Source organism: Phyllostomus discolor, chromosome 1 (assembly GCF_004126475.2).
Source record: "Phyllostomus discolor isolate MPI-MPIP mPhyDis1 chromosome 1, mPhyDis1.pri.v3, whole genome shotgun sequence".
NCBI lineage: Eukaryota > Metazoa > Chordata > Mammalia > Chiroptera > Phyllostomidae > Phyllostomus > Phyllostomus discolor.
Genome location: NC_040903.2, coordinates 218,182,883 through 218,209,532, shown reverse-complemented (window position 1 = coordinate 218,209,532; position 26,650 = coordinate 218,182,883). Strand labels below are relative to the sequence as shown.

General features: G+C 68.4%; 2 protein-coding genes across 3 annotated transcripts in view; one reads left to right on the top strand and one right to left on the bottom strand.

Moving 5' to 3' along the window:
* Nucleotides 1–23,181, top strand: part of BRF1 (BRF1 RNA polymerase III transcription initiation factor subunit) — a 40,331-nt gene extending 17,150 nt beyond the window's left edge. The window contains 16 exon segments of the mRNA XM_028507465.2: nt 988–1,019; nt 3,145–3,217; nt 9,859–9,870; nt 9,873–10,007; nt 10,868–10,961; nt 11,655–11,781; nt 12,239–12,278; nt 12,366–12,458; nt 15,943–16,206; nt 17,487–17,548; nt 17,999–18,080; nt 18,154–18,209; nt 18,955–19,211; nt 19,714–19,765; nt 20,223–20,394; nt 20,755–23,181. Of these exon segments, the coding sequence (XP_028363266.1) occupies nt 988–1,019; nt 3,145–3,217; nt 9,859–9,870; nt 9,873–10,007; nt 10,868–10,961; nt 11,655–11,781; nt 12,239–12,278; nt 12,366–12,458; nt 15,943–16,206; nt 17,487–17,548; nt 17,999–18,080; nt 18,154–18,209; nt 18,955–19,211; nt 19,714–19,765; nt 20,223–20,394; nt 20,755–20,792 (1,589 nt within the window). The 3' untranslated portion in view covers nt 20,793–23,181.
* BTBD6 (BTB domain containing 6) lies at nt 4,449–6,663 on the bottom strand. Of its 2 annotated transcripts, XM_028507467.2 has the most exons (4): nt 6,248–6,663; nt 5,990–6,080; nt 5,734–5,852; nt 4,449–5,570 (listed from the first exon to the last, which is right to left on the bottom strand). In XM_028507467.2, the coding sequence occupies exons 1-4, from the start codon at nt 6,604–6,606 to the stop codon at nt 4,538–4,540; spliced, it is 1,602 nt and encodes a 533-aa protein (XP_028363268.2). In that variant the 5' UTR covers nt 6,607–6,663; the 3' UTR covers nt 4,449–4,537. The 2 variants fall into 2 exon arrangements, with proteins under 2 accessions (XP_028363268.2, XP_035870197.1); XM_036014304.1 differs by lacking the exon at nt 5,990–6,080 and having other exon boundaries at nt 6,248–6,331.
* Nucleotides 23,182–26,650: the final 3,469 nt, after the last annotated feature.

The window sequence follows — 26,650 nt, the reverse complement described above, 5'->3', positions numbered from 1 at the left end:
GCCGAGGGGGGTGTGGTCGTGGGGTCTGTCCTGTCTTGCCTGGGACCCCAGGCCTCTCTCCAGGGCAGCTGTTGTGGGAGCGTCCGAGGCCACGGGGCTGCCACTGGCCCTGCTGAGGCTGCTGAGCAGGGTTCTGCCCGTGGGCTTAGTGGCTCTTCGCTTTGCTTTGTGAAGGATCTGGTCAAGATTTTGTCCCCTTTTATCTTCAGTTTTATGAGTTTTTAAATGGGCCCGTTCTCTGGAGCAGTTCGGGTCTGAGGAGGGGCTGCCCCTCCGGCCCTCGTGCGCTCCGAGTCACCACACCTGCCTCCGCCCGCCCGTCCGTGGTGGGAGCACACGGGACGGTTCCACGGCCCTGCAGACCTGCTGCGCAGCGCCCCTCCCCCGGCCCCCGCGGCCGCCCTGCGCAGCCCTGGCTCTGTCCCTGTTCTCTGTGCCTGTCCCCCGGCATGGCACGGCCTCCCCTGCACTCCCCCTGTCCCTTCCTCACCGTCGTCACAGCCCGTGCATCTGTGTGTGGCACTCTCTGTCATGGGGCTGCTGCCCTCGCCTGTCCGCCCTCGTGGGGGGCTGCGGCCCCCGGCACCTGGTTCGGCAGCTGTGTCCAGCCCGGCTGTGGTTCAGCGAGGGCTGGTTCTGGCTGCAGTTGGATCACGTGGCAGGAGCGGGGAGAGGGCGCACGCCTGCATCCCCACAGCCGTCCCCGAAAGCACCAGCACGGTGGCGGCAGCGGCAGCGTCTGTCCCTGGGAGCTGGGGGCCTGGCACAGGCCACGCCCCAGCTCCCGCAGGCACTGGAGGCAGACCACCTCTTGGCACGTGGGCACCTGTGTGGGCGGGGCCCACTCCCCGCCCTGCCCTGGCTCCCAGGAGCCTCTGGAGGGTCCAGGCACCCAGCTGCCACCGCGCTCCTCCCTCCCGATGGGTGCTGAGCCGAGGTTCCCACGGGCCTGTGGGCGAGAGAGACGTTCCTTGACCCGCCCTGCAGACATGCTCCTCGACCTCAGCGACCTGCTCCAGGTACAGTGACCTCTGAGTCCCTTCCCCCTGGGTCTGTGCTGGGGTGCAGGCCCCGGGTTGCCCCCACAGGCGGTGGGGCCCAGGCGGACTCAGCCTGCAGGCACCGGCAGTAGTTGGGAAGGGATGGACCAGACGAGCACACTTCAGACGACGCACGCCCTGCCCTCTCGGTGTGTCGAGGGAAGCTTTCCTTCCCAGTACCGGGGAAGTGTCTTCTGGGGAGTCTCTCATCTCCAGAGGACTGAACGTGACGGAGAGACCCCACACGGGGCACACGTGTGCACGGGGCGTGCTCAGGGGCAGGGCCATTGAGGCGGCGTGCGTGCCCACACCTGGCCCTAGGGCCCTTGCCCCAGAGGGTTTGGAAAGTGAAGCTATGGCCCTGAAACAGCCACGCCACAGTGGGAGGACCCGTGCGGGGCCACACACGTCCCGTCCCCATGGGGAAAGCTCAGGGCGCCAGGCTGACCAGCACCGGGCACCACCTGTGTGCCTGTCCTCCCAGCCGTCCTCACGAGCGGTGTCTCTCGGGGTTCCTGCCCAGAGCACCCCCCGGAACTAGTGAGACCCAGGCACTTCCCATGCCGGCGTCGGGTGACCACCTGGGGAGGACGCAAGAGGCCAGGCAGAGCCACTGTCCAGGTGGGGTTGGGCCCCGCCTGCAGGCTACAGGCGGGGCTGTTCTGGTAGTTTCTCCCTTCACAGCCTTGGAGTCAGGAAACCAGTCAGGTGTCCACACGAACAGGACAGCCGGAGTGGGTGTTCCCGCCCTCTTGGAACCGAACCAGGCCTGGGGGTCACTGTGCTGACCCACAAGTTCAGGCTGGACGCAGACAGACAGTTGGCTTCCCCTGATGTTTGGGGGGAAGGACATGCCTCGGGCCCCCCTGGCGGGCCGGGCGCAGTCTTCACAGGAAGGGTGTCCAGCCCTCCGCTGCAGGCCTCCCCCGGGGCTCGCACTGCCAGAGGCTCACCAAGGGGAGAGGAAGTGAGTACAAGACCCAAAACTGGAAGAGACCACCCAGGTTTAGGGTCTCGTTTGTTCTCATCCACACACCCCAGGGTTTGGCACTCCCTGGTTGAGTGAACAGTGAACGGCCTCCAGCAGGAGCCATAGGGGCACCCATGGGTGCTGGCAGGAGGTGCCTTCATCCCACTATGTGCAGCTGACAGGGGTGCTCGCTCACTTGGGCACAGCCTCGGAGGCAGAGCCAGGACCCTTGTATGTGCAGAGCGGACCTGTCCCTGGGCGTGGTGGGAGGGCTGGCCGGCCACCCCCCGTGGTGACCCACCGCTGTCAGAGGCGAGCCTTGGACAGTGGCCCTTAGCTGGAGTGTCTGTCACGCTGGCCTGTGGTGGACGGACGAGGAGGGACGGCGTCTCTGGTGGTGAAGGCCTGGATGTCAGCACTGCCCCTTTTAACCCTCGATCGCTGCTGGAAGTCCGTTCAGGGAGCCCCTCCCCGGACACACGCACCTTCCACACCTGGGACAGGGGGCAGCGTGGCAGGAGGTGGCGGGGCGGGCAGGCCTGCACAGAGGAGGGGGCCGGGAGACTCGGGAACCTCGTAGGAGCCCGGCCAAGGTACACACGTGCACACACAGCGCACGCACACACTAACACTACATGCACGTGTGTGGACTAACGCTAGTTTGTGGTGCACGCACGCTAATACCACACGTGTGCACGTGTACCCGCTAATGTGCATGCACACAAACACGCCACACACGCGTGCATGGACCGGAGCACAGCCCACGGGCTCTGTGAGCTGCTGGCCCTAGGGACAGCTTCCCTCGGAGCCTTCAGGGCACTTGTGAGCAGCAGGTGCCGTGACTGTGCCTGGCTGGGGTGCAGGGTGCCCCCAGGACCTCCGGCTGCCCCCTCCCTCCTCAGCACCCGGGTGGGCACGGCACACACCAGTCGTTATTCTCGGTGGCCCCCCGGGAGGCCCGAGGCCAGGCCGGGCTGGACCAGGCAGGGAGCTCTGCGGGAGGCCCGAGTCCCAGGGCTGGGCCCGTGGGGGCTGGGAGGCCGATGGGGTCTTTGAAGGAACAAAACGAAACAGCGGTTTGAGGGAGAAAAGCAGCGTTTCCTGAGGACAGACGCGCCCGGGGTTTCCCGACAGGTGAACGTGTACGTGCTGGGCAAGACGTTCCTCCTGCTGGCGAGAGAGCTGTGCATCAACGCGCCGGCGATAGGTACGGCGGGGCTGGCGCCGAGCCGGGGGCCAGTGCGGGGGCGCGGCGAGGGCGGGGGGAGAGGTGTGTGCAGGCCCCCGGCAGGGCGGCGGTTCTTTCCGAGTCAAGGCCCGAGTGTCGGCACCTGGGCACAAGGGTGTGGACGGAGGAGGCAGGGGCAGTGCCCCGGGGCGGGGGGGGGGGGGGGAGGGGGCGTGGCCGCCTCCCACGGGCACACAGGCAGCCAGGCGCCTTGGGGAAGGCAGGGCCCGGGCACGTCGGGCAGCCTGGCTCCAGTGCGGGGGTGTCGCCAGGGGCCGCTGTCCAGCCAGTGGGCGTCCAGCGTGTCTCCTGAAGTGAGGGAAGGCAGTCCTGGAGCACCCACAGGAGGGCCCCTGGGGCCGGTGGGCCTGGAGGCTGGAGGGGCTGCAGGGCGGGGAAGGCCCTCCCCTCCCAAGAGGCCACATCCCTACTGAGTGACGCAGCACCTCCCCTCCTGCGAAGGTCCTGCCGAGGTTTTCCAGAAACAGCCACAGCCTGGGGAGGACGGAGCCTGCTTCACTGCAGTGTACCCGTGCCGGAGGGGAGGGGGGTCTGGGGCCTGCCAGGGGTGTTCCCAGGCGCTAGCGCCCTGGGCCCGAGTGCCCCCACCCCACCCCCTTGAATCCGAGTTTGTCACAGAGAAGGGTTCCGTCTGAGCAGCCAGAGATGCTCGACCGAGTGCACGACTCCCAGCCCTTCCCAGGGCGTTGTGGCTGCGGCCCTGGGAGGCAGGCAGGCCTGCCCAGACGGGAGGCCCAGGCCCCGGAGAGGGCTTCCCTGGGCTGCGCTGGCTTCTCACCGGTGCTGCTCGGCACTGCAGGCGTGCCCTGCCGGTGGGCCGGTGAGGACGCGAGCACCACTTACGTGTGTGCGGCTCTCGCTTTATTCAAACCCGAGGGAAGCTATTTGAGATGACTGTCCCAGGTTTCAGACTCGGAGGGAAGACCTAAAGCTCAGAACCACCTAGAATACAGTCCAAGAGGGCGGGAGGGACAACCAGTCCCGCCCGGCAGTCGGCGTGGGTGCCGCCGGCGGGGTCGGAGCTGCCGTCGGCCCCCAGCCTGCCCTCCACCTGCCGCGGGCTCCCCAGCGCGCCGCGCCGGAGGCGCCGTGAGGCCCCGTCGCCAGCACTGGGAGCCGACGGCTCCGGCTGCCCAGGAAACGACTGTCCCGCTCGCTCCACGGGAGCCGGCCGGGTGCAGAAGACCCTCGAAGTGCACAGGGCCCGCAGCTGCTGTGGGGGGCGAGTGCCGCCTCCCCTGCGTCCCCCACAACGCGTCCCGTCCAGCCTGCGGCGCCTCAGGCGTAGAAGATGAGCTCGGGGATCTGCCCGCCCTGGACGCCGGTGCCGTTGGTGCTGTCCGAGGAGCACTGGAACTGGAAGGTCACCTTCCCGCACTGCACCTCCGTCATGCCCTCCTGCCCGAAGTAGCTGAGCTCGCTGCCGTCCAGCACGGCGCTGGCCGTGTAGAAGGTGTCCTGCTCCACCTGTACCGGGTGCTCGAACCAGACCGAGAAGGTGCTGCTGGAGCCGTCGGAGACGAACCTGGTCAGGTTCTGGGCGAGCACCACCCCGAGCCGCTTGAGCTCAATCCTCACGCTGTACTCGGCCTTCCCGGAGCTGGACCCGTACAGGCCCAGCCCCGCGACGAACACCCTCCTGTCGGCGGCAAACTGGATGCTGTCGCAGCGCCCGCGGTAGCGCCACTGGTTGCTGCGGTAGGCGGAGGACTGGAAGCGGTGGCACCTCTGCGGGGCCAGGCCCTTCCTCTTGGTCAGGGGGAAGTCCAGCGGGGGCTTGTTGGCCGCCGTGTACCACAGGAAGATGTTGTGGGTCTCCTCCAGGGTCAGGATGTCCGACTGGGCGGCGCCGTTGGCAAACTCCTCCAGGGTCATGGTCGGGATCCGGACCAGGTACAGGACCGGCCCCAGGACGTGCCTCTTGTTGCGCGGGGTGACCGGCAGGCCCTGCCTCCTGCACTCGGCCTCGGCCCAGCTCAGCACGGCCTCGAAGACCACCGCCTCCTTGGTGTTGAGGGCCTCCCGGGCGACGACGATCTCCAGGGTCTGCCAGTCGATCTCGCAGAAGCCCTCGGACCTCAGGGCCATCTCCGCCTGCGCGTCGATGACCTCCCAGCAGCGCTGGGTCAGCTCGGGCTCCTCGAACAGCCGGCTCTGGGACAGCAGGACACAGGCGTTTTTGGCCTCCAGGCTCGTCTCCAGGAAGTGGACACAGGCTTTCGCCAACGCGGGGACGATGTACTTCTTGGCAGCGTAAAGAGTGGCCAGCACCGTGTCTGCTTCCAGGTCAATCTCATCACTGTACATGTACCTGGCAGGGCGGGGACTGCGTCACCAGCTGCATGGCCCCCCCCCGGCACCCAGCGCCTGGGAGACAAGCCCCAAGTCCTTGTGGGCTCCCCTGCAGGGCGCTGGCCGCAGGGCAGCGGACGGGGAAGAACCACCCATCCTTGCAGCTGAAGGAGCCCACTCACTTCAACATGATCAGGAAGGCCGCGGGCTCCACGTCCGGAATGTGGATTTCCGACTTGACTTCTGCCAGGTCCCCGTAGAACATGGCGTAGAAGACTGAGCTGCCCACGGCCAGGACGTACTGTGGAGAGAGCGCGCCCTGTCCTGAGCCCTGGACCCCCTGCCCAGCAACGCCACACCCTGGGTGGAAGGCAGTCTGTTCCTAGTAAGAAAATGCCTGTCGCCTTTGGGAGCTCAAAGGGCCAAGCTTCTACCAACCTTGTGGGCAGGCACTCTCCGGGCCCCGCCCGGGGGGCCCACAATGAAGTGGACGTCGGCCATGAGCTCGTTGTTGAACATCAGCGCGTTCCTGTAAAGGGGAAAGGCAGGAGGCGCAGGGCTGGAACGGCGCAGGGCTCCGCCCGCGCCCGCGCTCGCGCTCGGAGGAGGGGGCGCTGAAAGACTGGCTCGGGGCCCCAGGGCCTGGACGGGCGGGGCGGGCGCGCAGGCTCCAGGCCGGGCGCGGCCCCGACTCACCTCTCGCGCAGGGTCGGGTGGAAGGACTGCCAGTTGGGGCTTTCCAAGTTGTTGTTGTCGGGCGCGGGAGGCGAGGGCGCAGGCGGGGGCGCGGCCGGCGGCGGAGCACTGGGCAGGCCCTTCCTGCCCACGGTGGCGGCGTTGCTGTTGGCGATGTCCGTGGCGGTGGCGGCGGTGGCGCCTGTGGGCGCGTACAGTTCCGCGGCCATCTTCACCGGCAGGGTAGCCTCCGCACGCGGGGGCGGTGCGCCGTGCGCCCTCCCGCCGCGCCCGGGCCTCGGGGACGGCTCTGCGAGCACCAAGAGCGCGGTGAGACACTGCGTCACCCGACCGTGCAGACAGGCCAGGGGCAGCAGCATGGGGCCACAGCGGGCGCTGCTTCCTCGCCCGGCCGCCCGCTGCCCGGCCGCAGGGGGCGCCGTCCACCTGCGCGTCACTTTGCGTCACGGTGCCGGCCCGCCCCCGCCGCCCTGCGCGGAGGAGGTACTTCCCGCGGCCCCGCCCCGCGCGCCGACGAGCACGCCTCCAGGCCGGCTTCTGGAGCAAGCAGGCGCGGACCTGCGCGGTGCTGGGAGTCCGGCAGTGCTGGGTCCGGCAGTGCTGAGTCCTGCAGGCGCGCTGTGGCGGGAGGCCAGGGCCGGTACGGGACGCGGTGTGGTTGGCCCAGCGACTGCCCGAAGTCCGCGGACGGGCGGTGCGGCTACTCACGCTTCTCCGATAGCCAGTGGGTCCACACCTGGCTGTGGGTCCGTCTGCGGTCTCGTGTCTGCCTTGGAGAAATGACGCTTCACGCCCTGGGCCTTTTCTTCCTCCTTTTTTTAGAGGAGGGAGGGAGAGAGACGTGGTGGACCCGTTGCCTCCCGCCCATACCCTGAAGGGGCGTGGAAGCGCTGACCCAGAGCGGACCGGCAACCTTTTGGTGTATGCGCAGACCCTCCAAACAGCGAGCCACATGTCCAAGGGCCCTTTTATTTGTTTTTCAATTTTTTTATATATTGATTTTAGGGGGGAGAGCGAGAGAAACATCGATTTGTTGTTCCATTTATTTACGCACTTGTTTGTTGATTCTTGTATGTGTCCTGACTGGGGATCAAACCTGCAACCGGCATCTGGGGACTGTGCTCCAACCAACTGAGCTGACCCGCCTGAACTGTCTTTTTTTTTCTTTTTTTAAGATTTTACTTATTTATAGGGAGAGGGGAAGGAACGGAGAGAGGGCGAGAAACATCAGTGTGCCTCTTGCGCGCCCCCTACTGGGGGCCTGGTCTGCAACCCAGACAGGTGCCCTCACTGACTGGGAATCGAACTGGTGACCTGCAGGTTGGTAGGCAGGCACTCCATCCACTGAGCCACACCAGCGAGGCTGCCCGTTTTTTCTAATCAGGTGTCCGTGTTCAGGAGTCAGGGAGCTCTCTGCGTATGGGATGCCGGTCCCTTCTCGACACGTGATTCGAAAATACTTTTCTTTCATTTCCTTGGTGCCTTTTCATGCTGATTGTTTCCTTTGCTGCACAGAAGTCTTTAAGTTGATGTTGTCACGTGTGTGCATTTTTGCTCTGCTCCGGCCCTTTTGGTGTCTCATCCAAGACATGGTTGCCCATTCCGATGCCCCGAGCTCCCCCCAGGTCTTCTGGTTTTGGGGGTTCCACATCTTACAGTTAGCTCTCTAATCTGCTTTGAGTTTTATTTTAGTTTTTTAGAGTGAGAGGAAGACAGAAACATCAATTTCTTGTTCCACTTATTGATGCATTTATTGGTTGATGCTTGTATGTGCCGTGACTGGGGATCGAACCTGCAACCTGGGCATCTGAGGATGATGCTCCAACCAGCTGAGCTGCCTGGCCAGGGTTGAGTTGGTTTTTGCATGTGATGTAAAATAAGGGTCCAGATTTCCAACACTGTTTTGTTTTGTTTTGTTTAGAGAGGGGGAGAAGGGAGGGAGAAAGAGAGGGAGAGAAACATCAGTGTGTGGGTGCCTCTCACACACACCCCCCACTGGGGACCTGGCCCACAACCCAGGCCTGTGCCCTGACTGGGAGTCGAACTGGTGACCCTTTGGTTCTCAGGCCTGGGCTCAGTCTGCTGAGCACGTGCGGGGCTGTGTCTGGGCTGGCTCCTGCACCGGCCGTGTGTGCGTCTCAGCGCCTGCACCGCGGTGCCGCCTGGCGTGCTCTTCTTGAGCTTTTTCCCGAGTGGTGGTAACTTACTGTTTTTGGTTATTACTCCTTTTGTCTGCTTCAAATGCTTTGTTTTGTTAGCTTTTCAACTTTTTACTTAATATTTAGTTCATCATTTCTTCCTTAACAGAGCATTGAAGTCTAAGCTCGCTCTGTAATTTCCTGATACTTTGCTTGGACACGAGGGGAGTGTTTTATCTTTTTCTGGCTAATGTTTAGTGTTCTTTACTTTTTCTAATCCCCACCCAAGGGTATGCTTGTTGATTTTTGACAGAGCGAGAAGCATTGATTGGTTGCCTGCTCTGTGTGCCCTGTCGTGGGGTCGGACCAGCAGCCTTTCCCGGTGTGCAGGACGGTGCTCCGGCCGACCGGGCCCCGGCCAGGGGAGAGAGTAGTGCTCTCGGGCTTGCGGTCAGAGGGCATGTCCTGTGGGAGTTGTGTTCTCCGGCTGATGGGGGTTTCCTTGTTCTCCTGCACACGGTCCCTTTTGAGAGCTGCCCCACGGGCTTGGCAGAGGCATGATTGCCGTCTGTGGGTTTGCAACACTCAGATCGTGTGTGTTTCGAACTGGTTAGTGTCGGGAGTGCCACCGGCCCACTGGGGCCCAGGGACCCGTGCTGCTTCAGGGGCTGCACCGATCTCCGTGGCCTCAGAGACTGTCCCTGGGTTTCCTGTGGGCCAAGGCTGCCAGGTTCCAGGTGGTGGTGCTTGCAGTGTCTCAGGGCCCCCGGGGCCAGAGCTCAGTCTCGGAGGCCCTCGTGGAGGAGGGTGCCTGGTGTTCCCACCAGCCAGGGTGCGTCTCACCACTTCCTGCTGTGGTTGGGGGGCGTAAGGAGCTTGCCCACCCCTTCCGTGCCTCCCAGGCCCCCCCCCCGCCTGCCCCCGCTCCTTCCTCTGCCCTCTGCCCCAGTGGCCTCCATCCGGTGGGGCTTCACTGGGCAGTCCTGTGTGCCGCGTCCCCCCCGCCCCGCCGCTGCCTCCGTCAGCCTCGTCCTGTGAGCGACTTGGTGCTGCTGCCCTGGAGGCTGGCGGCCCCAGAAAGCCGCGTCCCCAGCCTGCGCCAGCCCCTGGGCCTGTGTCTGCACGGGCACCCGTGTGCCCGGGGCCCCTAGTAACGAGCAGAGACTCAGGTGAAGAGACGCAACACACACCCGTAGACAAGGGGGTGGAAGACGGAAGCCGACATTCCACAGGAGTGAGTGTCAGCCAATAAGTGTGTTAGAGATGAGCTCGACCTCACCCGCCGGCCACGGAGTGCCCAAATGAAGCAGCAGCCGCCCGGCCATGGGAGGGGGCCTGCGGTGAGGGCCCCACCTGCGGGCCAGGGAGGCTGCATGTCCCCGGGGAGCCTGTGTGGTGGAAGGACTGGCCAGGGTGGCCCTGCCGGGGGCGCGGGGGCGCCGCCGCCCTGTCTGAGCCGCGTGTCTGCCGCAGACCCGTGCCTGTACATCCCCGCTTCGCCCACCTGCTGGAGTTCGGCGAGAAGAACCACGAGGTGTCCATGACGGCCCTGAGGCTGCTGCAGAGGATGAAGAGGGACTGGATGCACACGGGCCGGCGCCCCTCGGGCCTCTGCGGGGCAGGTGAGGGGCCTTGGAGTCAGACTGCCTGGCCCACTGGCCTCTGGGTGGTGGGTGCTGGGTGCTGGGTTGTCTCCAGAGCTGCCGCTCAGCCTCCCCTGCCCTCAGGGACCTCAGCCTGCTCCCAGCTGCCCTCCACTGGCCCCGGGGAGGGGCAGGGCCGTTGAGCTGAGGGGACTGCCGGGCTCCCTTGTCTGGACCTGGGGCTTGACTGCTGGGGCCCCAGCCTCTTGGGCTGGCTCCTGGCCCGGGGCCGCTGTCTGGTGTGTCCTCCAGTGGCGGCCGCCTGCAGATGCCGTTGGGGCCGTCAGGGCCCTGACCAGGCGGCCCACCCAGGGCCCCCAGGCCGCCAGGGCCTTGTCCTCCCTCCTGGCCCTGGGCCCAGTGTCTGCAGGTCCACTCCTTCCTGGACGCCAAGGGCCGTGTTCTCACGACCGTCTGCCCGCAGGCTCCGCGCTGCCTGAGGTTCATTGTCCGCCCCACGGTGGTCGCCGCACCTAGCACGCGGCCTCTCCCTCTGTCCCTCAGAGCCCTCGGCCCCATCGCTGGCCAGCATCTCCTGCACAGGCACCGAGGTCGGCGGGCCCCCCCTGGGGGCTCCGTGAAGTTCTCGGGAAACACACTCTAACTCCCGTTTAGAACCGCAGAGGGCGTGGCGCGGCGTGGCGCACGCTTTGTGCATCTTGGCAGTTGCAGGCAGAGCCGTGCGGGGCCTCGGCCCCCTGGTGATTGCCTGGGCCGTGTGGCCACCGCTGACCAGGCGGAGGACAGTCCCGAGTGCGGGGTTGGCCCCGAGCCTGGCTCACGGTGTGCGGCGCGAGCCGCTGCTCACTCCCCCCTCCCCACTCCCCCCTCCCTCCCAGCGCTTCTGGTGGCAGCCAGGATGCACGACTTCCGGAGGACCATCAAGGAGGTCATCGGCGTGGTCAAGGTGTGCGAGTCCACGCTGCGCAAGAGGTGAGCGGCCTCTGCGGGGGCAGGGCTGGGGTCCTGGAGGTGGGGCCCTCCGTGGTCCTGGCGCCGCCCCTGTCCTGCAGAGGTCTGTCCCGGGGCCACCCCCTTCTGGCAGACTTGGTGCTCTCGAAGGCAAGTTCAAGTGGGTGGTGGTTTGTGGACCTTGCAGCTCAAAAGGGTCGGGAAGCAGGCACTGAAGGCAGCCTTGCCCGTGTCCTGCTGGTGTGGCCCGAGTGACGGTCAGCTGGAAGCTGGGCTCAAGCACGGCCGCTGTAGCTGTGCTGCTGTGGGACCTGCCTGCCCCCCGCCACCGCCACAGGCCCCCCTCAAGGGGCAGATGGAGCCTCGCGTGACTCACGTTCACGTTCTGACTCTCGCTCAGCACTTCGATGCACGTGTGGGCTGGGAGACACTGGCAGGGGGTGAAAATTGGCCTCTGGTTGGGCATGTGGCCGCGGGCCGGACTCCTCTCTCCAGGGTCTCTCCGATCCCCCCTGGGAGCCGGGAGGCTGCGTGGCCTTCTCTGCCGGGTCAGCTGTGAGCCTGGGCAGGACTGAGGAGGGGCGGGGGCCTGTGCTTCCCCGGAGCGGCCAGGCGCTGGGCCAGGGACCCCAGACCGCCTGGGGCTGCTCGCGACCTGGGGCTGGTGTAAGTAGCTCTTCAGGGCGTCGGGTCCCTTTCCCGTCTCTGTTGCAGGCTCACAGAATTTGAAGACACGCCCACCAGCCAGCTGACCGTGGACGAGTTCATGAAGATCGACCTGGAGGAGGAGTGTGACCCCCCGTCGTACACGGCTGGCCAGCGCAAGCTGCGGATGAAGCAGGTGAGCCCCCGCGCACGCCAGCCGCCTGGCCTTGCCATCAGCGCTGGAGGCCTCGCCGCGTCCTGCAGGCTGACGCCGCACATCCGTGTGGCAGAGCGGCGGGTCTGCGCGCAGACGTGCATGTGGGGAGAGGCGGGCACGTGGAGGTGCCGGTGTGCGGTGCTCCGGGCTCCTTCCCAGCCTGTCCCTCGGGGCGTCTGGTGTGGGGCCTGGGGGAGCGCTGCCTCTCCAGGGCCCAGTCCCCGAGTCAGGGGACCCCGGCCGGCGCCGCCCCACCGCTCCCGGCCCCTGAAACCCCTGCGCCCCGCCTCCGACCAGCACCCGTGACGCACGGTCCTGGCAGGGCCGGCATCGGGGCCCCGCGTCCACACCAGGCCCACAGGGGAGGGGCCTGGCAGCGTCCGGCGGGCACGCGGGCCCCTCCTGTCGCTGAGTGCTCTCGCCCTCTCCGTTGCAGCTCGAGCAGGTGCTGTCGAAGAAGCTGGAGGAAGTCGAAGGTAACCAGCTGCCCTGCCCCAGGGGGGCCGTGGGCTCCTCAGCAGAGGGTTTCGTGTTCACTTTCCACCCGTACTTTGCCGCTTCAGGGGAGATATCCAGCTACCAGGACGCGATTGAGACCGAACTCGAGAACAGCCGGCCGAAGGCCAAGGGGGCCCTGGCCAGCCTGGCCAGGGACGGTGAGTCCATCCCCATCCCCATCCCCCTGGCGGCCTGGGTCCCCGCCTGCACCCTGTCCACAGCCACACGGGCCGCCTCACACGGGCCTCTCGTCACCAGGCGGCCCCCTCGCCCGTCCAGGGCCGCTCGGGGCCGCTCCCCAGCACCCACGCCCACCTGTCTCCCGTCCCGGTTGCCCTGGGCTGAAGCTCTTCCCTCGGCCTCTTGGCCTCCCGAGGGGAGGAGCTCAGCCCTGGACACGCAGCCGCTGGCCACCCCAAGCCCCTTTCCACAGTTGCCCCTCAGGGTCCATCTGGTCCAGCCCTGTCCCACGAGGCCCAGGCCCCGGAGCAGGTGCCGAAGGACGCTTGCGCCACCTGGACATTCAGTCTGGGTGGCCGAGGCCCCTGGGCTCCTCTCCAGGTTCTGGCAGCCATGCTGGCGTGTGTTTTCCGTGACCCTCAGTCACGTGTCCCCACGGCCACCCCAAGCTCTGCGTGCCCCCCGCTGCCCAGCCAGAGGAGGCCAGCGCTGCCCCCGTGGTCCTGGTGGTCCCCGTGTCTGAGCCCACCCTGTGCTGGGGAGCGCTGTCTCTCCCATCCCGGCCGCAGCTGCCGTCTGTGCCGGCACCGCCCCGTGCGCCCGGCCCCTGTGCTCGCTCCTCGTCCTGCTTTCCAGCACAGATGGTCCCGGCCCTGGCTCGGGCTCGGGCGCCCGCGCTCAGCAGCTGGAATGTGGATTTCTCCTGCGGCCCCATCCCCTGTGCGCTCTTGCGGGTCAGAGCCCACCCTCCGCAGGGCACCGTGGCTTCCGTCTCTGCCCCCCACCACTTCGTGTCTGTGAAATGCCCACCTCTGACTCCTGCTGGTGCTGAGAGGACAGGGCACGACCCCTGAGATGGAGCTCAGTGTGGTAGCCCGGGTCAGGGTGGGCCCAGGCCGCAGGTCCGCAGGGAAGTGGCGGGGGGCGGGGGGGAGCGCTCTCTGTTCCGAATGTTTCGGCTGGACTGTGCTCGGCTGGGACGCAGCCCCCGTCCCGAGTCGAGGCGCCTGGGAGAGACGCGGGCCTCCTCCGGTGCTGCCGCGGCTCCGCTCGGGGTCGGCCCCTGACTTCCGTTCCGCTGCGCCTGCTGTTGGCCCCCGGCCCCCGGCCCCCGGCAGAGTCCGGTGGGGGCAGCAAGCACAGCGTGGCCTCCCTGCGGGGCTTGGTGCCGCCCGGGACCGCGGCGCCGGGCTCTGGGCCAAGATGCCGGGTTTTCCCGTGAAGGGCGTGCGCACCCTCGTGCCCGCGGTGCCTTGCGAGCCGCCACTTGGTGGCTCCACCGCCTGCAGGGCGCACAGGCGGGGTGTCCCGGGCCTGGGCGCGCCCACGCTGCCGTACGTCCCTCTGGCCAGCGGCTGAGGCGTGTCTGAGAAGGCTTTTCGTTTTATTGGTGACCTGCCCCCGTGTTCTCCCTCACGTTACGTAGTTGTGTTTCGGGGCCTTTTCTCGGTTGAGCTCCTGTGCCTGCAGCTTCGCACAGACCTGCTGCCGCTGCCCCGCCGCCCTGCGCCCTGCTTCTGCACAGCCCGTGGGCGGCTGATGCGTGCAGGGCAGGGTGCCGCCGGTGTGACGGCGGGCGCCGCCCGCCCCTCACAGCCGCAGCCGTGGTTGTTCGGCGCTCAGAGCCCAGTCGGGGCGTGCCACGCTCGGGAGGGTTTCTGCTTTGTCACTAACTACGTTTCCTGGGTTCTGCCGGCCAGGGCTGAGGGCGCTGTCCCTGCTTTGTGCTGTCCATTGCCTGTCTGTGGCCAGCAGTCTTCGGAGACGCCTCACGGTGGGAGGGGCTCCCTGGCTCTGGCCTGGGCCCCCACGTCTGTGGGTGTCTGCCTGCTGGCGCCTAGGGGCCCGACCCTCACCTCGCCTGTGGCCTCGGGAGGACGCCGGTGCCCGTGTCTGAGACGCTCCTGTGCCGGCTGTTGAGGGAGCCGACCCGTCCGCCTTGGCCCCTCTGGCCGCCTCGGCCCCGCGCCGTGGGAGGAGCCGTGGTCGGGGCCTCCCCTGGGGGTGTTCTCTGGCCTGGCCGGGGCTTCCTGGTGTTTCCTGGCAGCGCCTGCCTGGCCGTGACGAAACGGGCGCGTGCCCCGCTCCCTCCCGGCCCGCCAGCCCCGCCCCCGCCTCGCTGCTCTGCGAGGTCAGGGTGCGGGCTCTCCGTCCACCCCCCGCTGGGTCCGAGCTCAGTGGGACAGGACAGGTGTGGCTGCCTTAGGTGGTGGGCCTGCTCCTGGGGTTGTCCACCTGCACCACGCCTGCAGGCCCGTGGGAGCCACGGTGCCCGTGGGCTCGGCCTCCGTGTTGCTGTGTCCCCGTGACATGTGCGAGGAGGCGGGCGGCCTGGAGGAGCCGGCTGTGCGGCAGGAAGGGTCCTCCACTGCAGGGGTGTCGTGGTGTCCAGGGCGGGGAGCCACAGGGTGTGTGCAGAAGGGGGTCACCCACGCGACGCCTCACTGGGATGGAAAGCGTGTCCCCAGGGCACACTCATCCCGATGCCAACCCCGCACATGACACACAGCGCCACCCGAGACTGGAGACTCTCCGGCACTGTGGAGGGCGGGCTGTGCCACGCGGCGGCTTTCTGTCTGCTTCACGTGGGTGCGGCGGGCACGGGCGTGGGGGAGGCAGCGCCAGGTGGGTCGGGCGTGCGCTCACCCCCAGGGCGTGTCCCACAGGGTCCTCGGGCCCGCCCGCTGCGTCTCCGCTGGCTCCCACCCCTCTTCCCGGCGCCCCGCACTGGAGACCCCTGCCCACTGGCCGGCCTGTCCTGGCCGAGGACGCTGCGGCTGCTCCAGGCCAGGGCTGTCCCCCGAGTGCTGGGACGTTCTCGTGCGGCCTTGGGGGGCGCGGGCAGAGGCCAGTGGGCCAAGGGCAGAGGCCGGTGGGCCAAGGGCAGAGGCTGGCGGGCCAAGGGCAGGCGAGGGCTTGCCCAGGGAGCCCACCAGCTGCCTCCGTGGCCACTCCGTGGGGTGGGGGCCGCTGCTCTCTCGCCACCCGGGTTTCGCCTGTGCTGGTCCCTGTTCAGATCTTTTGCCCACTTTTTACCAGGAGTGTGTTTCCTTTCAAGGTTCCGAGAGGTCGTCACATTTCGTAAATACAGGTCCTGTATCAGGCGTGTGATCTGCAAGAAGTCTGTGTGTTGTGTTTGTGGGTTCTGTTCTGCGTCACTTCTAAGAAGTTCACGCCCCGTGCAAAGTCACGAATGTTTCTTGCGTTGCGTTCTGGGTGGCTTGCCTCTTGAGCTGCTGCATTCACGTGTGTGGCCGTCTCGTGCTCATCTCACACCGGGCACGAGGTGCCGGCCGTGGCTGACGGCGGGCGTCTTCTGTGACAAGGACCTCTGGTGGCTCTCTCCTTCTCAGGGGCCTGACTTAGTGCCGTGACGCCCTCTGCGGCCGGTGGGGTGTCTCTGCACACGAGCGGACTCCCCTGGCCCTGCAGCTGACAGCTGGTGTGGCGCTGTGCCCCCAGGCTCCGCCGAGGATGCCGCAGCCAGCCTGTTTGGCGAGGAGGACGCCGAGGACGAGGAGCTGGAGGCCGCCGCCAGCCACCTGAACAAGGACTTCTACCAGGAGCTGCTTGGCGGCGGCGCCGGGACCTCGGAGGCAGCAGGCAGCCCCAGCGGGAGCGGCAGGCCCCCCGCCCTGGAGTCCCTCCTGGGGCCCCTGCCCACGGCAGCCAGCCTGGGCATCTCGGACTCCATCCGAGAGTGCATCTCGCAGAGCGGGGAGCCCAGTGAGTACGGGGTGAGCGGCGGGCAGGGGACAGACTCTGGGTTTGGGTCCGGCTAGGCCGCCCCCCTGGTCTGCGGGAGGCGGAGGTGGCACTGCCAGCCCCACTCCCTGACCCCCGGGTGCAGGGCTGCGGGAGCTGTCGGTCCCGGTGTGCACTGACACCAAATGCCAGCAGGGTGCCCCCTCCCCACCCCCGCCCTAGGACCGCTACCCGCTGGCCCAGGTCCTGGCTGGGGCCCTTGGGCGGGGTTGTGGCCACGGGCTCCTTCCTGCCCCAGGGGACCCAGGAGGTGCCTGTGCAGCAGCGTCCTGCGCCTCTCAGCGGAGGGGTCACAGACGCACGCCACGAAGGGCCCACGGGGACAGAGACAGGCCTCCTGGGCCCGTCCTCTGTGTTTCTCTACGCCGGTGGGGGGTGTGGGCAGGCAGACGCCGCTCGCTGGGCCCTGTCGCCAGCAGGGACAGCGGTTCCCACCACTGAACCGGCACGACCGTCTGCAGCTCTCCCAGGAGGGCGGCTTCGGCTGTCAGCTCACCCCTAACAGCCGTCCGGGTCCTTTGCTGGGACGACCCCCCCCCCCCCCCCCCCGCCAAGGGCACCACGTGGGCGGCTGCCCGGGGGAGCGCGGCATTCAGGGAAGCTGTTCAGCGGCTCAGCTGCGAGTCTTGTGCCACGGCGGGTGGCGGTCCAGCGCGGGCGGGTCCGGGAAGCGCAGGGCAGAGGGCACACGCTGTGGCGGAGGAGGAGGCTCTGGGGCAGTGGGGGCGCTGTGCCCCTGGGGCAGGGAGAGGCCGTTGTGCCCCGAGCCAAGAGAGCAAAGGGCACAAGGGGCCCTCAGCAGGGCCTCGGCTGGGAGCCCCCCAGGCCGCCTGCTCCGGGTGGGCTGGCGCCGGCGGGACTCGGCGGAGGACCTCGGGCGGCGGGGGGCAGCGGACAGGAGGGTCCGCCGGATTCCTCAGCCTGGAGCACGGTGCTGTCAACCTGGCTGGGCGGGGAGGGTGGCGGGCGGGCTCCGGGTTGTCCTGAGGCTGGTCGGAGGGCCTCGGAGGCCCCCGGGCCATTGAGCAGAGGCCTGGTGGGCCACCCTCTCGCGGTCTGGAGGCTGCTCAGGACAGCAGGCCCCCACTTGGCAGTCCTGCTCCCTTCGGGCAGCGCGGGGTCGTCCGCTCACCCCCTGCTCCGGGAGAGCAGCGCCCGCCCCTCGGGGGCAGGGATGGAGCTCGCCCCACGAGCCCAGGTGGTGTGGGGGTGCTCTGACCAGAGGCCGCGCTTCCCTCCAGAGGACACGTCAGGGGACGGCGAGCTGGACCTCAGCGGCATCGACGACCTGGAGATCGACAGGGTGAGCTCGGGCCCCGTGCCCTCGGGCCTGCCCCCCGTGGGGTGCGGCTGCGACACAGATGTCAGCCCTGCCGGGATTGGAGGCGAGGCCCCGCCAGTCACAGGGACCCTGACCAAGTGCCCCCACGGCCTCAGACCCCCAGTCCCAGGGCTGAGGGTGCCCTGGGGCCTGTGGCAGGCAGGTGAGGTCCGCCCCTGCTCTCAGGACTTCGCACGGAAGACAACCTGTCAGTGTCCAAGTCGGCCTCTGGAGCCCTCGGCCCGCCCCCTTGTCGGGACCAGGGGCAGGGGCTCGGGGGGACCCCCACGGGCTCCCAAGGACGAGCCGTTAGTGTGGTGTGCGCATGCACCCTCCCGGGTCAGGGCCCAGCCCTCAGCCAGGGGCCCGGGTGGGAGGCGGGCTGGCGGCTGAGGCCGCGCCAGCGCTGAGGGTGCCGTGCGCTCTGCGCAGTACATCCTGGACGAGGCGGAGGCCCGCGTGAAGGCCGAGCTGTGGATGCGGGAGAACGCCGAGTACCTGCGGGAACAGAGGGGTGAGTGCCCGGCCCCCGCCCAGGCCCCCCGGGCGCGAGGCCCTTGCTGACCCAGCGCTTGTCGGCCTTTCAGAGAAGGAAGCGCGGATCGCCAAGGAGAAGGAGCTGGGCGTGTACAAGGAGCAGAAGGTAGGGGCCACCGGCCCTTCGGCTTCAGGGGCAGCCCCAGGAGGGCTGTGGGCGGGCGCTGAGGGCCCGTCTGGCCGCCCACCCAGCTGGCGGTCACAGTGAGGGGCCGAGCTGCCCCTGTGTGGCTGGACGGTGCTGCCTGGCCAGGGAGCTCCCAGGTGGGGGGACAGCCGAGCCTGTGGCCCAGCCAGAGCAGAGACGGCGCCTGGCCTGCAGCTGCCGGGGGCTGCACTGCAGAGCTCTCCGGGCTCCTTGGGAGCCGGGGTCAGCGTTTGGGCTGCCAGCAGCCTGGCTGGGGTCACTGGCCCGTGATGGGGGCCCAGTGTGACGGCTGGTGGCCTGAAGAGGTGGCACAGGGTGGGGGGGCTCCTGCAAGTGGTTTGCAGCTCGGTGCCAGGCGGTGGTCTGGGGACCACACGTCCCTGCCGGCAGCACAGCCAGAGCACAAGACACCTGGCCGCCGTCTGCTGGGCCTGGCGGGGCAGGGCATGGTGGGCCGTGGGCACTTGGCTGCACCAGGCCAGGCGTCCGCTGGTGGTGAGTGCTGCCTGGCGCCCTGCGCCCTGGACAGGGTGCAGTCGGGCAGCGTGGGCCACCCCACCGCCCCCGCCCGAGGACAGGAGGAGGAGGAAGGGCTTGGCCTTAGGATCGCTGAGCCCTGTCCTCCCCTGGCGCCCCGGGCAGCAGCGCGGGGTCCGAGGGCACCGACCGTGGCCGCAGGGGTGTGACTGGCGTGTCCCCCCAGCCCAAGAAGTCCTGCAAGCGCAGGGAGCCGATCCAGGCCAGCACGGCGGGGGAGGCCATCGAGAAGATGCTGGAGCAGAAGAGGATCTCCAGCAAGATCAACTACAGCGTGCTCCGCGACCTGGACAGCAAGGGTGGGGGCGGCACGCAGAGGCCAGACGCACGGCCCGAGGCCAGGGCCGGCTCCCGGAAGCTGCCGCGGAGGAAGAAGCCGGCCAGCAGGAGTGGGGCCGACCCCGTGACCAGCGTGGGGAAAAGGTGTCGTGCTGGGCGGGCAGGGTGGGGCAGGAGTCCGCATGCTGGGGACCGCAACTGGGGGGCCCACTGCCCAGGACTCTGCATGCCAGGCCCGCCAGCCCCCCAGCCGGGCCTGCAGGGAAGCAGCCGCAGGGCACACACACTGCCCCGGCCCCGGCCTCGGGGGGTGGGGTTCCTGGGCGTGCAGGGGAGCCCGCCTCCTCTCAGGTGGGGGTCCCAACCGTCCCCCTGGGGTGGGTCGGCAGCACTGAGGGGCTCTGGGGTGTTTCCCCCTCGGTCCCTTGCAGGTGGCAGTGGGGAAAGGCACCCTGGCTGAGCGTCTAGAGGAGGGAGAGCAGGCCCAGTGGAAGGGGTGCTGTTAGCACAAGTTGGGGCGCCCCTGCTGTGGGCCAGGGGTGGGTGGAGGGGTGACCAGAGTTGTTTGACTGGGAGGAGAGGGGCAGACGGGGCCCCAGAGGGCTGCTCCTCCCCTTACCCTGCCCCCTCCTGTGATTCCCTGCAGGTTGAGGCCTTTGGTGTCTGCACAGCCAGCTAAGAAGGCTGCCCTGGGAGAGGTGCTTGTGTGGATGTGGGGGCGGGGCCTCGCACTGGGAGTGCAGACCCTGGGGGGTGGGGGAGCCAGCCACACTGCCCTGCATGGGCAGGGGGCGTCCCGAGCCCAGGGCGCTCAGGAGGGGTGTCCTGGGAGTGGGCCTGGGGCCTGCGGAGCACAGCCCTGCCCTGGCCACCCGCGGGCCGTGCCTCCCGGGCCATCGCCCGGGTCATGCAGAGAGCCTCTGGGGAGTGAGGCCGTGGCCCCGGGTCCAGCCTGCCTGTGCCCGCCTTCCCTGCCTGGGCGGCAGCCTTGCCGGGGGCCAGGCCCTCCCGGGATGGGGCTCAGGGCTTCCCCTCCTTGTGGCCAGGGCTCTGGTCTGGCCCGGGAAGCCGAAGAGGGAGGCAGCGAGGGCTCGGCAGGGGACCGGCCGGGGAGCCCACTCAGCGCCTGCCCCAGAGCCCTCCCCTCCCTCGCAGGCCGTGCTCCCGAGCGCCCCCGCCCCCGGCGCCGAGCCCGGGCGGCCCTCGGCGGTGGTGGTGGAGAGCGGGCCTGTGTCGTACCACCCCGAGGAGGACGCCGAGGAGGAGGACCCCGACGAGGAGGACGGGGAGCCCTGCGTCAGCGCCCTGCAGATGCTGGGCGGCAGCGGTGAGGCCCGCGGGGCCCGTGGGGCCGGCGTGGGCAGGGGCGTCCGGGGGAAGGGCACTGGCCATCGGCCCGGCAGCCCTGTGCTGCGGCCTGTGTCACCTGGAAGGGAGTCTGAGCGAAGGCACCGTGCGGGTCTGGAGGCCCTCGGGGTGCTAGGTGGAGCTGGCCAGGCCTTCCCCACTGGGGAGACCATGGGTGCTGGGGGGGGTCCGGCCCACACAAGTAGAGTGTCTGCCCACAGGCAGGCCGTCGGCCCCCAGCACCTGCAGGGGCCAGGTGGCCGTCCCCGACGGGGGGCGCCTGGGCGCTCTGACAGCACAGGCCTCCTCAGCGGCCACGACTGTCCTTTCTGGTCTGCAGATTACGGCTGTGACGGTGACGATGATGACGGCTACTGAGGCGTGACCCCGCAGTGGGCAGTGTCCTGGTGGCAGACCCCGCTGGTGTCTGAGAGGCCGGGCCGGGCCTTGGGCCCCCAGGGGTGAGCGCGGAGACTCCTGTGACGAGAGGCGCTGCCAGCCTGCTCCGCAGCCTCCGCCTCGCGGCCTCGTGGGGGCACGGGGCACCGCGCTCTTCTGGACGGTGTGAGGCGCGTCTCTGTCCGGAACAGGGGACTGGACGGCTGCCTGCGTGTGACTGATGAGACATAGGTCTCGTGGCCCAAGGGCCCTCCACGGGCGTGACTGTGGGGTCTCCTGTAAAGAAACTGGAGCACAGAGAGGCCAGCTCCTGTCCGAGTGAGTGGGGCCTGGGGGGCCCCAGGACCCTGCTGTCTGCCCCTCGTGGGGCCGGGTGCCCTGCTCCTGCCACCCGCTGTCACGGAGAAGCACTGTGTCCACTCGTCCCTCTGCCGATCGGGGCTGGTCCTGGACCCCCAGCTGCGGTGCTCAGCCAGACCCTGGCCCCTCCCACCACTTCTCTTCTGGGACCAGGCGGAGGGAGCTACATGCCACCCATGAGCCCAGAGGGCCTGAGCCAGGACTGCAGTGGCCGCCCTGGCTGTGCTGGCACCTGGCCCAGCACCCCAGAGGGGAGGCAGGCAGGGCTGTGAGCTGGGCCGTCCTGCTCCAGAGGGTTCCGGCTGCCCAGTGCCGCCCGGGGGGCCAGGTCTCTGCGTGGGGAGGCCCAGAGACCACTGCCCCAGGTCTTGGCTGGGTTGCTGCTGCTCTGGACATGTCTCCGAGGGCCAGGCTTTGGCCCTCTCCTGCTGCGTCAGGAGAGGGTAGCTTCGGTGACAGGGCACCCACACTGCTTCGCAGGGCCTGCACCCGGTTCCCTGGGGTGGGCTGGGCCTCCTCCCATAGGCGCGGAGTCTGAGGTCAAGACGTGGGGGCCATGTGTCTGGGGCCGGCTGGCACCCTGGGCCACCTGGGAGGCGGATGGGGGCTGGGTTCCGAGCACAGGAGGACGTCACTTGAGCAGAAACCCACTGAGGCTGTGCTCTGTGATTCTGTGTGTGGCTTCGTGGCCTTCCCCAGAGGGACGCAGCCCCAGGGAGGCCGGAGGGGCAGATGGGCCTGGAAGACCCCTTGTGGGAAGGGGGCTCTGGGGTGGGCAGCGTGGCTGGGCGTGTGTGGCTGAAGCAGGAGCCCAGCCCCGCGGAGGAGGGGCTGGTGGGGAAGAGCTGTGCCCCGAGAGGGGAGCGAGGAGCATCCGGCACAGGGTCTGCGAGCAGCGGGGCCAGTGCCACGCGGACATGCAGGCTGCCGCGGTGGGGGAGGCCAGTGGCCAGACGGCGCCAGTGGGCCGTGGACGGTTCCCGTGTGCAGGTCACCACTGCCCACCTGTTGGCCCGAGGGGACTCGTGTGCCTTCCTCCGTCCACGCAGGCATCGCCCTCCCCAGCAGTCGCGTGTCTGGGCGCCCCGCAGCTGAGCCCCCCCGGCTGCTGACCCAGAAGGGGCCGGGGCTGACTCCTCGCTGGGGGGGCTGCGGCTGTCGCTGCAAGCCTCTCCTGCAGGGGCCGGCCCTGGGGCCTCCCTGTCTGTCCTGCGCTGAGCAGAGCCTCTCTGCTCGGATGCCTCGGGTCGAGGGCGGCACAGGCGCTGGGGGACGTTCACAGGCTGCTCTCTGCTCAGCTGAGGCCAAAGGGGCCAGGGGGCTTGAGTGACAGCTCAAGGTCCCCCAGCTGGGCCCACACACCTGGCGGCCCCACAGCCGGTTCCGGATGAGCCAGGCCGACAAGCACACCACAGAGACGACGGCCACCCCACACGGCCAGGAGCACCCAAGGGCCTCTGATGGCAAAAGCCCACCGACACCTCGGAGCCCCGCCCGCCTGCCATCACGGGTCCCGGGTCACACCACCCCTCCGCCCAGGCTTCCCAGGACCAGGCCGCCCCTCTGCCCCCTGTGCCCCCTGGAGACTGAGGCACTGGCACAGCAGCCTGCCCCTCCTCTAGGTGCCCCTCGGCCCTGACCCAGGGGCTGCTTTATGGGGAGGGGCCTGGTTCAGGACAGGCTGCCTGAGGCCAGCAGGGGACCGGAGGGGGCGGCCATTCTGTGTGCTGCTGCTGCACACGGGGCCCAGGGTCACAGTGGGACGAACCCAGGGACTCAGACTATGGTTGTGGGCGGGCTACCCAGGGATCCGCTCCTGAGGCTCCCCTGTGGCACCTGGACCCTGTCGCCTGCGTTGTGGGAGAGCTGGTGGACAGCTCTCGGCTGCCCCCTGGGGGCCGCCTCCGCCCAGGCTGGTCCTCACCAGTCTTCCTGTCCCCAGGCCCCAACTGGGGTGGGTCCCCTACCCCGAGAACACCCCATTCTCTGAACAATAAAAAGCACAAACTGAAGAACCACGGGCACATGTGAGGCCTTGGGCTTGGGCTGGGTCTGGGGGCTCTGTTCCCATTGAGGCCCCAAGCACGCAGTCCTGTCTGCCGGGCTACGCTGCTCCACCCTGGCTGCTCCGCCACAGGGCCACACCCCACATGGGCCCCCCGGCCTGCCGTTCTTGCCCTCAGTGCCCCCACCTCCTGCCCCCCCTGGGTCTCAGGACCCCCTCGCCTGGCGAGGACTGGCCCGGGTCCCGGGCAGCAGGGGCCAGGTGTGCCTACTGGGGCCCAGCCACTCCAAGGCTCCTCAGTCCTGCACACGCACCCTGGTCCCTTGGGGGACACCAACGGGGTCCAGCTGGTTCCCGTGGGGTGGGCCCCTGCGCCCAGCTTCCGTGCTGTCGGGGGCAGGGACGTGCCTGCGTGTGGCCAGCAGCGTCTGACTGGTCAGGGCCTGTCTGGTGCCTACGTGCCTGGAGGGCTGGCCAGTCCCTGGGGAGGCCTGGGCCCCTGCCAGGCTGGCAGGGGGCGGGGGCTGAGGCCTCGGGCTCTGACTGCCCACCCAGGTCCTTCAAAGGGCAGAGTGCAGGCTCTTTGTGGCTTTCCTGCTGGGAGAGGGACCTGGCTCAGGAAGCCATTGTCCCCACACAATGGGCCCTTGGGGACCTGTGAGGGCAGGGGCCCCAGACTGGTGGGATCTGGCCCTGTCAGTGACCCTGACACCGTCTGCAGCACCCTCACGGCCACCCCAGCCAACTGGCCCAGCCAGTAGTGGACACCACTCCAGAGCGAGAGCAGGGTGCCAGGGAGGGGCTGGGACAGGGGTGCCCTGAAGTTCGGCAGGCCTGTGGGCAGGTGCAGTGACCACGGCCGGGCTGGCCAGGGCCAGGGCCAGACCACGTGGGGACTCTCTTCCGTGGCGCTGAGGGGCCCCTTCCCTGGCCGGACTGAGCAGGCCCCACTTGAGGTCTGGGAACCAGGGCATTGTCTGCAGGGCGCCCGCCGGGTGGGGCCTGGGAAAAGGGCTGCCTGGCAGGTCACAGGGCAGCTGCCATGGCCTCGTCGCCCCAACACCCAGGTGGAGCAGCAAGGTGGAGCTGAGCCCGGAGCTGGAGGGACACCCCTGGGGTCCGCAAAGGCCAGGCCTGGGCAGGGCCCCGGTGTCGGGCAGGGCCTGGGCGGTGGGCCCTGTGGCTGTGTTAGGGGACGGGGGCAGTGGGTGCTCGGCAGCTGTGGCGGCGTGCACAGGCTGGCAGGCCCTACCTGGCCCTGGGCAGGGCTGCTTCCCACAGCACTGCGGACCACCGTCATTGGCCCTGGGTCTCTGAACATTGGGGAGGGCACAGTGGTCCCATGGCCGGACACGGGGCCCTCGGGACTGCCCGTGCACAAGCCAAGTACTCCTTAGCCCGGCAGGCTCCTCAAGTGCGGGAGGCACTGGGCCCAGCCAGCAGGCGGCGCTGCAGGACGCCCAGGTGGACCAAGGGGGTGAAGAGCCTCTTGCAGAGGGGGTGTGTGTGTGAGATGTGGGGTCAGTGCTGTGAGGTGCCCCCTCCGGGGAGGGGCAGTTCCTTGGGAAGGAGCCCCCCAGACAGCTGGTTCCTTGGCTGTTTGCACCTACTCCAGGGCAGACCCCTGGCATGGGGGGCAGGGATCTGCTTGTTCAGACTGAGGGCAACCTTCGGGACTTCCGTCCTTCCCCGGGGTGTCTCGGGTGCACCGGGCCATGGGTGGGGGTGGGGTGGGTTCTGTCGGGGCAGCAGGCTGGGTTCCCACTAAGGGTCCCATAAAGCTCGGAGACTAGTTCAAGGGAATGGGGACATCCCTCTGGAGGCCCCAGGGTGGGAGGGGTAGGCCAGGAGACTTCCCTGAGGAGGGGGGGTCCACACTGGGTCCCAAAGGAGTTGATCAGGACGCCCTGGGGTCCAGAAGAGGCCAGTGGGCTGCTGACCTGGGGCCTGGGGATGGCATTCGAGGCAGGAGGTGAGGGCCTCAGCGTGGAGGGGCAGGGTCCCCGGAGGTGGGGTTTCAGCCCCATGTGGAGGTCCAGCCAGGCCTGTGGGTGGGGAGCAAGCCCGAGGCAGAGGTGGAAGAGTGTGCTCAGCTCTGGTGGGCCCTGCCCTGGCCTTGTGCTGCTTGCTGCAGGCCCTTGGGATTGGGGGCTGAACAAGTGGGTGGGGGAACCTCAGCCCTGCTGCCTCGGGGTGGGGAAGGTGCTGGCACTTGGGGAATGGGGGTGGCAGGGCCGGGGACCCCACCAGGGCTCTTGGGACAGAGCAGCCAGCCGGGTGCAGGCCGGTGGGGGCAGGCAGGCAGGTGATGGTCAGGGTGGCCCCACGGCGTGCTCAGTGAATGCTGCCGACCTGGAGTTAAGAGAGTCAGAGGCCGCTGGCCTCCCACCCCTGCAGCCCAAAAGCAGGGCTCGGTGCTGGGCGGGGGCCTGGTGGGCCGGTGTCTGTCCATGCAGGCCCTAGTGTCCACAGCCATGTGTGGCTGTGCCCAAGGAGGGGACACTGTGAGATCGAAATGGGCTGGCGAGCCCCAGGCGGCCGCTGGCAGGAAGGGCGGCTGAAGCTTTGAGGCAGAGTGGAGGGGCGCGTGCCCATCCGAGGTTTAGGTTGTGCCCCCTGCCCAGGCCTCAGACGGGTCAAGTTCCCCAGGTGGCGGGGCATTCACAGCTCATCATGGGAGGGGCAGGCCACCAGGGGGGGCCACCCGGCTCCTTGGGGGGCATTTCCCCAAGCCTCTGAGCAGCAGTTTGGACAGCCCTGCTGAGGCACCCCAACCGACAAGGACAGGCCTCCGGCGCCCCAGCACTCGGCCGTGGCCTAGACCACTGCCCGCTGGCCCACCAGAGCCCCAGTGCCGGTGACGCTGTGCTCGCCGCTGCCCATGTGGCTCTCGTGTTGCCAGCACCCTCCACACGGCCCGTCACCCCACCCCCCCGCCTCTGGGATGTGGGCACGGTCACCTCCTATGCCTCCAGTGGCCACTTCTCCGCAGCCACTGCCCCCGTCACGGCAGAGCAGAACGGGCAGGACGGGTCTGAGAGCAGCGGGTGTCGGCTCGAGGTCCTCTCCTGGTGGGGGCTGGGACCCGGGCACCCCCCCAGCCACGGCTGTCCACCCGGGCTCCTGGGTTCTGTCCTGCAGACGGTGGCTTCTCCCAGACTCCAGCCTGGGTTGGGGGTTCTCCCTCCTCCTGCTGGGTTTGCCCTCTCTGCCCTCTTCCCTGGAGAAATGCAATACAGGGGTCACCTCCTCCAGGAAGCTTTCCACGCCACTGACTCTCCACAGCTGGGTCCAAGCTCTTGCCTGGGAGTGTCTCTGCCCTGACCTTGCCCACCTGCATCATCTCTGTCCTGGGTGGGGAGGGCTCCCACCAAGCCAGGGGCTTGTCGAGGGCAGGGCCTGCTGGTGGGCGGGCGCAGGGCCGGAAATGTTGGCAGAACTCTGGGCTGGACAGACGGGAATAGGAGACTGC